The following is a 13,024-nucleotide window of genomic DNA, read 5'->3' as shown; positions in this document are numbered from 1 at the left end:
ATATCACCTTTCCATTTAACAACACTCAATAAGTGTTTGAGAACTGAGGACACTAATTGTTGAAGCTGTGTAGGTGGAATTCTTTCCCATTCTTGCTTGATGTACAACTTCAGTTGCTCAACAGTCCGGGGTCTCCATTGTCGTATTTTGCGCTTCATAATGCGCCACACATTTTCAATGGGAGACAGGTCTGGACTGCAGGCAGGCCAGTCTAGTACCCGCACTCTTTTACTACGAAGCCACGCTGTTGTAACACATGCAGAATGTGGCTTCGCATTGTCCCGCTGAAATAAGCAGGGACGTCCCTGAAAAAGACATCACTTGGATGGCAGCATATGTTGCTCTAAAACCTGTATGTACCTTTCAGCATTAATGGTCCCTTCACAGATGTGCAAGTTACCCATGCCATGGGCACTAACACACCCCCATACCATTACAGATGCTGGCTTTTGAACTTTGTGCTGGTAACAATCCGGGTGGTCCTTTTCCTCTTTGGCCCGGAGGACACGACGTCCATGATTTCCAAAAACAATTTGAAATGTGGACTGACACATTTTTCCACTTTGCGTCAGTCCATCTCAGATGACCTTGGGCCCAGAGAAGCCGGCGGTGTTTCTGGGTGGTGTTGATATATGGCTTTCGCTTTGCATAGTAGACTTTTAACTTGCACTTGTACATGTAGCGACGAACTGTGTTAACTGACAATGGTTTTCTGAAGTATTCCTGAGTCCACGTGGTAATATCCTTTACAGAATGATGTCAGTTTTTAATGCAGTGCTGCCTGAGGGATTGAAGGTCACGGGCATCCAGTGTTGGTATTTGGCCTTGCCGCTTATGTGCAGAGATTTCTCCAGATTCTCTGAATCTTTTGATGATATTATGGATAGTAGATGATGAAATCCCTTGATTCCTTTGCAATTGTACATTGAGAAACGTTGTTCTTAAACTGCTGGACTATTTGCCCACGCAGTTGTTCACAAAGTGGTGAACCTCACCCCATCCTTGCTTGTGAACGACTGAGCCTTTCGGGGATGCTCCTTTTATACCCAATCATGACAAACACCTGTTTCCAATTAACCTGTTCACCTGTGGAATGTTCAAAACAGGTGTTTTTTGAACATTCCTCAACTTTACCAGTCTTTTGCTGCCCCTGTCCCAGCTTTTTTGGAACATGTTGCAGGCATCAAATTCAAAATGAGTGAAGATTTGCAAAACAATCAAGATTATCAGTTTGAACATTTGATATCTTGTCTTCGTAGTGTATTCAATTGAATATAGGTTGAAAAGGATTTGCAAATCATAGTATTCTGTTTTTATTTACGGTTTACACAACATCCCAACTTCATTGGAATTGTACTACTACCTACATGCAGGAGGGGCTGATGACACAATATGACATCAGTGTGACTTTCTAAAGCAATTCACAGCTTATGGCATCACCCACATTGAGAGTTTTGGCCATTTTTTTAATGACCCCCCTACATGTAGACTCACCTAGATTAGTATATTGGTATGTCTGATTCTGTAATTATTTCTTACCTTGCATCTCAAAATGATCTGTATGCCAGTTTTCATGTAATTAGGCTAAGATTACTGGGCATAATCTTTTTCTTTGTTTGATAATGTAAATATCATGTGCTGAAGCTTTTACCAGTGAACAAGTAAGTCTCCAGTCTTCAATGCATTCTACAGGTAGGTTCCTTTCTAATTTAAATAGTTTAATTTCTAATAATAATTCTTATCTTTTTTCCTGATATCATAAAGTGTGTGCTGCTCTAATATTTAAAACATCTATCTTCTTAAAAATGGAAAATGTTTTTCACTTAACCACTTATGACAAAGCTCTTTAAGCTAAAAATCCCTGAACTCTGGCAATATATCAGACTTGCCTTTATAAAATGGATGATGGGATACATAGTGGAAAGATTAATTTAATCCCAGGATTCAACAGTATTCACTGGAATTATTTCAAAATAAGTCTAAAGGCAGCTGTTGTTGGCTAATCAAATCTAACAGACATGGCTGATGTCTGTTGGCTTTTTAGTTGATGTAGTATTAGACATTTGCACTGCAGGACAAAAAATGAGAATGTTACTAACATTTTTTTCAAAGAAATAAAAATAAATTATCATTAGAGTAGCAATTTACACAGCATGGTTCATACAGATATTTGTTTGCTTCTTCACTAATTTACTTGAGATGCAACAAATTTTTAAAAAAAAGGATGAGCCAAAGTATGTAATAACAGTTTAATCATATATTGTTTTCTTTACATTGATTTGATATTTCCATTTGACATTAAAATCTGAGCATTTAATGGTTTCTTTCCTGCACAAGCTAACCTCTTAGTAAACTCCGTGTTTCTGCTCAAGTCAAAAACACACAGGTTAATGTGCATGTTTAAACTGTCTAATAGAGACAAATAGACCACAACCTGGCCCACATACCTGCCCTGAATTACTTGTTGCTAGTTACGCTACTGCTCCCAATGAGCCTAATTTGGATTTAGCAGATCAGTAAATTAATAGATGGGTTTAACACCAGACCACCTTGCATGAAGATGGGGCCTGAGTTGCCTTGAAAGCTTGCATATTGTAATCTTTTTAGTTAGCCAATAAAAGCTGTCATTCTGTTTAACCTCTTAAAAAAAAACCCCACACTTCCTATAAATACCATCCCTATGTCTCTTTATTTGTGATAAAGTAGATGCAGACACACTTATATAAAAGTAAATGGTGCTTAAGGTATATTTTTACAATTCAATTGCTACACTATTTCTCCTGGTGAGGGCTGCATGATAGCAAATGAAGTAGGGTGAACCGGACTTCTGTTTCTTCTATGTATTCATTATTTAAACAGAAATAGTTGCTTATTATGCAACTGTAAACTGAAATTCAAATAAAACAATGAACTGTATATACAAATGGTTTAAAAGAATGGCTCTATTTTGATTACAAAATTGCATATACACAGTACATGAGTAAAAATTATTTTGCTTTCTATGCTCATAAAATGCCTGTTCTTGTTACTATAATGTAAAATGCATACTGCAGAGTTGAACTTTGATGTATTAACATATCCTCATCTGGAAGCAGATTTTGCTAAACCTAAAACAAATATCAGGAACAAAAACAGAGACTATTAAGTTAATGTTTATTTAGGTTAATTTCATGGCTCCAGTTCATGTATTTCATGGACTTATGGAAAATACAAAAGTATACATACACTTTCGACCTCCTGTAGAGTTAAACATATCAATCATATGAAATTAACTTTATGTTGAATGATGAATAAAAATGATTCATAAGTTTAAAAAAATACAGGAGAATCCACACGTACAATCTAATTAAAAAAAAAACCAAACCGATTTTAAGTTTTTCTTTTTTTTTGTCCTCTACCTCTTCTTGCTTTACCTCTTTGGCTGGTGAAAACCGGTTTTGCAGAGACTAAATGAAGTTCACGATCTTCATCTGTATCATCACTGGAACTGCTGCCAACTGTTTTAGGGGTATCATGGACTATGTTCGTGTTATTGTGTCTTTTAGTTGGTAATGACTCTCCTCTAATAAATGAAGAACCTTGAGGATTCTTCACAGGTTCAGATACTTGTCCCTCACAGCTATCCACACCTAGATCCTGAGAAGAAGAAACTAGGAATCCACCACCAAACAATGTATTTTCTTCAGGATTTATGATCTTTTCATTCATGAGATTTAAAGATGATTTTTTCTCCTTTGTTTTTCTCTCTTTTCTTTTGATTTCAGTTTTGCTGTGACATTCTATGATGGCAGACTTCTTTGCCTTCTCTGTTTGCTCATAATCCTCCTCCACCTCCTCATCATCAACCTTGTCTTCCCATTTTTTTCTTTTAAGGCAAGTGACTGCTCGGCGCAAACGTTGACTTTTAATAGCTTGCTTCTCATGCTGTTCCAGCCTAAAGAAAGAGTCAATGCGCAGCTGGGTCTGAAATTAAAAAAAATATATTAAATACAAATTGAGTCCAGTGGACTATGACCAAAATCAGACTGGATCAACAAGCCTGTATGTTACAAAAATGAAAAATTGGAAAAGCATCATATAATGACCACAAAAAAATGATTCTCTCAAATGAAAAAAACGATACCTTAATAACAGACAACCTAGCTCTAATCGTTGATAAAACTGGCTTGTATCTCATGATTGGAATGCATAAATAGCCTTGATACTTTAATGTATGTAAAAGTGCTGCACTTGAAACTGGAGCAATATTAAATATCACAGTAAGAAACTCCAATGTTTGAATAATTAACATTAACTAAAAGCTGAACATAAATGTTTCCAGGAAAGCCTGTTTTCAGGTTATCCGATTTTTTTAAGGTAATATGATTTATATACAGTATATATTAAATAATATGACTGTGTACCTTACAAAACAAAATTATTAACATTTAATTTCAGCACACACATTTAAAATATGTGGCCTATAAAAGATAACATGACATTCTTAGTCATACTTGTCGTAATTTGGGGCTGAAGACTATGTTGGAAATTTAAGGGGAAAGGAAGGGACCAACCCTAGTCAGGATGCTAGTCCACACTAGAGTCCACTCAGGCATACATTCTCGCTCATTTGGGATAGATTTAGAATGACCAATTTTCCTAATATGCAAATTTATATTAAACCCATTTAAAATGTATAAAAATGCAATACCAATAGAAATGGGTGAAAATAATTACAGATGAGTAGAGAACAGCAAAAAAATGCATTCCAGGACACACCATTACATCCTATTCCAACAGCATAAGGCATCTTTACTTCTTTTATGCTGAAAATAAAAAGATGTGTGATGATATAATTCAAGTATTTAAAATTCTCAAAGACTTTAACATCCTTGACATTAATCCTGAGCATGACTTGGGCTTGGAACTCTTTGTAACTAGTTTTCCCGAGTCCCACTTGGGGTGACATGTAATGATCCACTTTCATAGTTTTAAGCTTGAAAACTCTTGTGATGGCATTCTGCCGTCATCTAGTGGATAAAATAAACTGCAAAAATCTATAAATATTTCTATAAGTTTTTACCATTCTTAAGTAATTCATCAATATTCATGAGTGGGGCAGGGTCTTAAAATCAAAACATAGAGGCGTATAAAAAAGAAGTTTTAAAGCCAGTTTTACAACAAACTGAAAAATTAGTTGAATCAGTCGATAGTGATGACAGTGTAACACTGATAGTGAAACTGAAGCACATGGCACTGTACAACCAAACCAGCATGATATATCTGGTGAATTCTGTCGCTTGAAGGTTCACTGTACAAGTAGGTGTGTGGCAAAATGACAAACTAATTGCGATCAAGATACCCCCACAACAACATTTACAATGCAGCAACTGTCATTTGTGTCATGGGAAATGGTTCAAATTTGACTCATGTTTCCCAGGGGTGAATGCAACACTACGGAGGTTAATAAAGCTAATGCAGCAGAACTCTTTTCATTTAATAGTGAATTAAGTACTCAAGGATAACAGTTATGGTTCAGTGCGGTTACTGTATTTCAGACAGAAACCAGGAAGCACTTTATACAAAATATCATGGAAATCTAGTACAAACCACTGAGTCTTGTAGTTGAAGTGGAAACCTTTTAAAAATCTTTTAAAAATACACAGATATAAGATTGGTATAACTTGAACATTAGCTAGGCAAATGAGCTTGATATACTGAATGGTCACTTACAGTATATTATACTTCTGCCTTAATTTTCAAACTCATTCCAGTTAAGTTAAATTGTCATAGTATAAAAAGATTAAATAAAAATAAATAAATAAAAACAGCAACATAGGATCCTCTTTTATATACTTTTAAATGCAGTATCTGTTATGGTGGTTGTCAGAACTTCTATTTATTATATACTGTAATAAGCCTTAGTCGTTTATGTTTCGAAATTATGTAGGACAATTAAGTACTTATTAGTTAACAATTATTATCTGTATTTGAAATAAAACAATGCTACATTCTTCATTAAATTTCCTATTCTATGTTCAAACAAATAAAACAGTGTTAATCCTGAGAAAGCCTGTGTGCAGTCCTTGTGCTAGTAATAAGCTACTATAAATAGTGTGTTTAAATATAAGATGATGCCTGACTGAATACCACACCAACAAACTATACATGAGAATCACAGACCAAAAACTAACAAGAAATTAAAACCATGCTGTAAGATAATGGTAGGCAGTGTAACACCTCAAATAAAGTTTTGAAAGTGATGTCTAATAACGTAAGAATGTCTTTTTGTTCTACCTTTAAATCTAAGCCTATTTACAGGTAAAGGATACACAGAGTATGAATTTTATTACAAACCTGATGAGCATTGAGCTGTTTCATCACAGGCAACAAAATGTCATCTGTTTTTTTCCCACTCCAGCCAAATCGACTCACACAAAATTTGAAAATTATATTAAGGAAATATTTAAAATGTATAAGAAAAATATGTTGCAAAACACAGTACTGCTTCACATACACTTTTTCAATTGTTTAATTTCACTTAAAATCTTCCATGCATATTACATTAAATACCTTGTCAAATGAAATATATTCTGTTTCACCAGTTTAAAAATTTAGCAAAAAAGTTATTATTTTAATAAAATAAAAAACAGTTTAAGCAGAAAGTTGGAAATAACCTTGATTTGAGAATTTTGCAGTTCAAGAAACTGTTTATTTTTATTACATAGAGCAGACATTAAAGCAATGCTTAAAACACAAAGAAAAAAATCCAGTTAAGCAAGAAAAGTTAATAAGGTTTAATATTTATAACATAATGTGAAGTAGGAGTCACATTTTTACAAGTACCATAAAGCTATTAAAATGCCATCTTATTTTTTTATTTTATAAAAATGTCTGCCACATTTAAGATACAACCCATAAGAGTGTATTAATAATGTTTCTATAGTCCAAAACTGAAATGCTGAATTTAAAGGTACATTACTTTAATTTTTGCTGCAACATTTGTGAATAAATATTCATTAAAACATTAATAGATCATGTTTTAGAGCCTGGATTTACAAATCTCATCACATCCTAAGAGAAGGGAAAAGGTGACTCGGTGTTAGAGCACACTTCTCACACTCAACCTCTGATATTATGGCGTGTTCAATGCTATTGGATACAGTAAAATGAATTAAAAAGTTAAAGTATAACAACATGGATACAAATTAGACATGGCCAGTGGGTTCTTACAAACTGTTCCTAGACTTTTTATGCATTGGCTTTGGGCCTAAAATTTTACTTCCTGGGGAATTTATTTTTAGTGACTGCACCTGCATTTTATACCACCCTAGGCCCAAGTACCACCTGCTTGATACATTTATAGAAAATCTATTTTGTTTTTTTTAAATAAGTAAACAATATATTGTTCCTAGATTTTGGAGGATTAAAGTGGAAAATACACGACAAACTATGCTTCTCTCTCTGTACAAGGTTGGACTGAAGAGATTATGCATAATTTCGTCAGGAGCTAGCTATCAGCAGTAGTTTAAGTGAAAAGGGAGAATCACGTATCTTGAAAAAAAAAAAGAATGTTTGATTTCATCCTTACTGATTCTTGGTATACTAGGAAATGGAAAGGACTGAAATGACAAAGAATATCTAGAAATATCTAGAAATAAAGACTAAGTTGCAAGTCATGGATGGCAATAAAGTTTAAAAACAATCCAGTTCAGGAGTTACATTTTAAACGCAAATGTCAACAATAAACATGCTAATTATTGCAAGCAATACATTATAACATGCATATGTATTTCAAGAAGCAATGTCAAAAGAACATCCAAAGAAAGTAACAAAAAGAAAGGAATAAACTGAACAAACCAAGAAACGGAGAAGAGAACATACAATAAAAAGTACATATGTTGAGCAAGAGAAGTGAGCTATAAAATGGGATCTCAAGGCATTTATGAAGCTCCCAGGATATATTAATAAGGCAAATACATGTTGAGAAAGAAACCAATTAAGATACAGCTGACAAACTAAAATGAAGAAATACAGGGAAATACCAAATAATCAATACATATTGCCTTCACTACAGAGGTTACAAATATCTGAACACCAATTGAAGCACAAGAAGAAATGTGTTAAGCACAGAGGAAAAGACACCACAGATACAGTGTTGCATGCATATATACTGTACATATTAAAAAAAAGACCAAAGTAAAAGAGAACTAGGGAAACTGGATGACTTGAACGTGCACTCATGTAGTGCATAATGAGGTTTCATATTTCAAATATATAGACTGCAAATATATTGCATAAAATACATACAAATATTATAATCTGTTAATTTAATTAAAATGCCATACTGAAAATGTGTTTACTTCACTCTTTCCTGGGCTAAAAATACATACATAAAACATTTTGTAAGTGCTTGTGTGCCAAAGTTATGTTAATTAAATTAGGGGAGTAAACCTACTGTAAATACTACAGACAAAATTTGATAATGTACTTATTCTGAATAAACAGTTTCAACTCAAAAAATATCTTGAGCCAACGTGGCCTATCTAGTAATTTACAGAGGATTCAGATCTCTTCAATTACTGCACAGTTTTTGTGTAGATTTAATTTTAAACGGATAAATCTGACATTTTTGGCCATTAATGTACACTTAATAACCTATAATGACATAGTGAAAATGTGTTTTCAGTAAGGTTTGCAAATGTATTTAAAATCAAACAGAGATGTGTACATTGATTGGGAAAAAATAAAAAAAAATTAATCAATTTAAAATAAACATACAACACATTAAAATTATACAGAAAGTGGAGGAGTCTGAAATATTTTTGAATCCATTGTAAGCTGAAATTCAGTGTACACCAACGCAGGGAATATAATAGCACCTGGGACCCTGCTCCCCACGGTTTTAGAGGGAAACCTTGCAGAAGATGGGGAAAAACTACATCATCAGTAAGAAAATTCAGCAACAGAACACTGGATGATTGCACCACAAGCACAGGAACAAGCCTGCAACACAGTACAGTATATGATAAAATGACCAGGGTGAAAATTGGTAGAATAGCTATATTTTGAGTTTTTCCCTTTCCTAGCAACCCTACAGGTTTTGGAGCAAGTTCATTTTACATGTATAAGCATGGAACACATTAATTCCCATACCATAAAATTCAAACTTCAATCAAAAGATGCACAACTTCCTAAAATTACAAACAAACAAAACAACAGAGCCTTTACCCATAATACGCTCCAAATTCTTGAGTGAACCGACTGCTAATATTAGAAATGTCCCTATGCCCACAGCTTTTTAAGTCATGCCTGAAGCCTCACCTTTTGCTTTACCATACTGTGCTCCATAGCATGCTGTTAGATCTGTTGGTACGGCTGTTCATCTATATTCTTTAATGACTAAGGCGAGAAGTGTAAATGCCTGCTCCTGAGTCAGTACTACTCTTTCTCTTATCATGTACTTTTGTAGAGCTTAGACCAAATTACCGAGTTAGACCTGGCACTACATCTTATCACATGTCTCCAAAGTCATGAGTCTAACCTGCACCATAGTACAATATAAAGCATCTAGGGAAAGACATGAATCAGATAAACCTTACCTTCTCTTCTCTAATCCTCTGCTGGTCCCAGGTGTTTATCTTCTCTGTGTAACCAGGGTTTTGCATTTGTCCATTTCATTGCTAGTTTGCATTAGTTTAATGCTTTTATTATGTACCAGTAATTATTATTCCCACCGTCAGCAGCTTTAAAAGAGACAAGTACTTCTTCATGCCTGTACATACATAACTCACTATGTTTTTGTTTTTAACTAAGTATTTGTAAATGTGTACAGCATACTGAGTCACTGGAAATTATACCATGTAAAAGTGTGTGTATATTACATATATACAGCAATGTCTTTCTATGTAGAGAGCTACAGTATATATAAGACATCAATGAAAACACACAAAATGCAAGAAATATTTCGGAAAATGATTAAAATATATATTACATATACTGTAAAATAAAGGATATTCTTTTATTAGGTCCAAATCAGGTGTACCCCATGAAAAATCAGCATGGCAATCATCAACCACTGGTTTCAAATATGCTACTTGCACAGCAGTATTGGGAAAATATGGAGGAAGCTTCAAATGCCGGAGTTTCTTTTTCACTCGAGTGTCATTGGGATTTTCTCTTATCTTTTTGTTCTCCTGAGTTTCAGCAAACCACTTGCTAATCAGAAGAAAGAGAAACTTAGCTACATTACAATAATACTTTTTACTTGTTTTATCACTGTTTATATTTAGTACTGCATGATATTTGGCAATTTTCTGCACAGTATCTGTTTTGTACAATAAATTCAAGTTTTACCTAATTTCCTTATGAAATTAGCAAATATACTTTACTAAATGCCCTTGACAGCAGTGTCCAAACAAACAACGTCAAGGATATCTGCTCAAGAATCGCTGTTTATTTTAAGTAAATAATTTTTCAAATAATACCTTTATTTCACTATTTTTATTATAATCCATCGATAACAGATATTCACTATCAACTTAAGAACGCTGTAAAGTCCACTTAAATTCTACATGTGCTGGTTCCTCATTACAAGATGACACAGATGATTTGATTAGCACTTGGATATTTGACAGTAAGCACTTTGAACTAAATGATACACAAGTTAATAAGAGAAACTTAATCATTGGCACATAATTTTTATCAGGTTGCTATAAATAAAATGAATAAATCACTTACGAAAATGTAATTAGAGGTTCTATTCCTAGTCCTGGAAACTCATTTAAAATCTCCATGCCAGTGACATATCCAACACCAGGGATTCCTTCAGTGTAGTCACTACCCAGCAAATAAGCCAGATTAATTAGTTTACTTCGGTTTAAACCTACAGAATCCAATAAAAAGATTTAATTTTTTTTTTTTTTTTAACATGACACTTATGTGGTCTTATTTATGCATAAGTACAAACAGTAAATGCAAACTTCTATTACATTTTATTGCCATAGGTAGCAGAAGAGTATTTGAAAGAGATACTACAGTATATATTTTTCCCTTTTTTTTGAACAAATAACCTTTGATATTATCAAACAACTCTTTTTAATGGTGTAGTAAATTAAATGTTGTGTTGGAAAGCATTTGCAAATGGAAACTCCAAAAATTACTTGTACAATGTACAAAGTACAATGTTTCAGCAGTATAGCTTTCACACAAATGATAAAGACTGCATCTCCAAAACCTTCACTCTGCAGCTTTCTGTTTATTTTTTTTAGTGAGAAAGTAACTTAACTACTATTTGCCTTTTACTCTTTTTAAAAGGGAGTTAAATATTGAACAATGCTAAATCAGGAATCAGTAGTCAACACTATTTTAAGTGAACAATGTTATAAGAAGGGTTATACCTACAGAATATACGTCACACTGTATTTTCATCCTTTCATGAATTAACTACTGCACATAGATGTTTGTTCAAGTCTGGTGCACTTTAAACCTCCAAATAAGCAACAAAAGCAAAGCATTATAAATCAAAATGGTCACTAAAATGTGACCCGAGCCTGTACTTTTCATTGAATTCATACAACTGGTTTTGGCAGAGATAATTTCACATTCCATAAACCTAGTTTCTAATTGGCAACTTTCAACATACAGTAAGTAATAAAATGTGGCCAACAAATGACTTTGTTCATATTTACAACAGGACTAAAGTATACTATAGCAAAATAGATATACAGTGCAATACCACTGCTGTGTCTGAAAATTTTGAGTTGTGTAAGCATATGCTCAAAATTCACAAATGTTTTTCTTTCAAAGTTCTAAATGGATATGCCCAGTTTTGGGAACTTCCGAGCTGTGGTTTGGCTGTTGCTGATATCACATTTTAAACTTCTGATCTTTAAAAGCCTGCAAACTCTGCATAGTTACAATTCAAAGTATAATTTTAAAGTTAGGGTCCACAAAGTTTTTGCCATAGACACACAAAAAAAGCATCTATAAATACTCAAATATTTTACTGATATAGAAATATTTTTCTGTTGAAAAAAAATGAAGGGTTTAACTATATGAAAGGTTTAACTAATCAATTTTCACATCTTTTTCCTAAAAAATACATACACAAAACTTTGTAGCTCTGTTCTGCCAGCACTTGCCTTTCCAATACTCCCTGTAATATTTCATTCAGTTGTTTTACCTTTTTGAAAAAAGAAAAAAACAAATCACAGATATGACACAAAACTAAATTTTATTTAACAGCTGAATATTCTGGCATTGTAAAACATACATCAAAAAAGTAAATGAAATGGTTGTAATTAATGGTAGAATTTTTGTTCAGACCAAGTAGAGGAAAAAATTATGGAATTACTCAAAGATGAGGAAAAATTATGGAATTACATGGTAATTTGCATTTCTAACACAAATACCTGAACAAGTCTCAATAGGATAATTAGTCTCCAGTTAAAAGTGAGTGCTTGCAGACCTTAACAAGCTGTTGCACCTGGCTGACTGATAGTCAGTCAGTCATTTTCCAGCCTGCTATATCCTAACTATAGGGTCACAGGGGTCTGCTGGAGCCAATCCCAGCCAGCACATGGCGCAAGGCAGGAAACAAACCCTGGGCAGGGCGCAAGCCCACCGCAGGGCACACACACACACACACACACACTAGGGACAATTTAGGATTGCCAATGTACTTAACCTGCATGTCTTTGGAATGTGGGAGGAAACCGGACCACCCGGAGGAAACCCACACAGACATGGGGAGAACATGCAAACTCCATGCAGGGAGGACCCGGGAAGCAAACCCAGGTTTCCTTACTATGAGGCAACAGCACTACCACTGTGCCACCCTGCTGACTGACAGGAAAGTGATCAATCACAAATCTGTATTGGCCAAGGAGATGATGCTGGAACTTTTGTTTAGTGCCGTTGCAATGACACATATAACGGTGACTGGATGAAGAAAACAAGCAAATTTCCACACACACTGCTGATATGAGGTTGCATGTCAGGTAAAGGACCAGGGGAGATTGCAAACATTACCTCAACAGTAAAT

General features: G+C 34.1%; 2 protein-coding genes across 7 annotated transcripts in view; both read right to left on the bottom strand.

The window, feature by feature from the left end:
• Window positions 1-7,631, bottom strand: part of mettl21e (methyltransferase like 21e) — a 33,504-nt gene extending 25,873 nt beyond the window's left edge. For 2 of the 3 annotated variants that reach the window (XM_051926877.1, XM_028801306.2), the window contains exons 1-2: window positions 6,337-7,631; window positions 3,414-3,963 (exon numbers count right to left, since the gene is read on the bottom strand). Coding sequence is in view for 1 of the 3 variants with exons in the window: in XM_051926878.1 (XP_051782838.1) it covers window positions 2,010-2,068; window positions 3,414-3,963; window positions 6,337-6,360 (633 nt within the window). In the remaining 2 variants the exon portion in view is untranslated. Of the gene's footprint in view, window positions 1-1,923; window positions 2,069-3,413; window positions 3,964-6,336 lie in introns of those variants that run through there. The other variant, XM_051926878.1, reaches the window with a different exon arrangement.
• A 3,088-nt stretch (window positions 7,632-10,719) lies between these two features.
• The window catches only part of LOC114650424 (excision repair cross-complementation group 5), a 42,933-nt gene continuing 40,628 nt past the window's right edge, over window positions 10,720-13,024 (bottom strand). The window contains exons 14-15 of one of the 4 annotated variants that reach the window (XM_051926871.1): window positions 11,379-11,467; window positions 10,720-10,864 (exon numbers count right to left, since the gene is read on the bottom strand). In XM_051926871.1, the coding sequence (XP_051782831.1) occupies window positions 11,421-11,467 (47 nt within the window). In that variant the 3' untranslated portion in view covers window positions 10,720-10,864; window positions 11,379-11,420. Of the gene's footprint in view, window positions 10,865-11,378; window positions 11,468-12,087; window positions 12,164-13,024 lie in introns of those variants that run through there. The other 3 variants (XM_051926870.1, XM_051926873.1, XM_051926872.1) reach the window with 3 other exon arrangements.

This window comes from Erpetoichthys calabaricus, chromosome 4, assembly GCF_900747795.2.
Source record: "Erpetoichthys calabaricus chromosome 4, fErpCal1.3, whole genome shotgun sequence".
NCBI lineage: Eukaryota > Metazoa > Chordata > Cladistia > Polypteriformes > Polypteridae > Erpetoichthys > Erpetoichthys calabaricus.
Note: the sequence above shows the minus strand (reverse complement) of the source record. Positions and strands in the feature narration are given on the sequence as shown.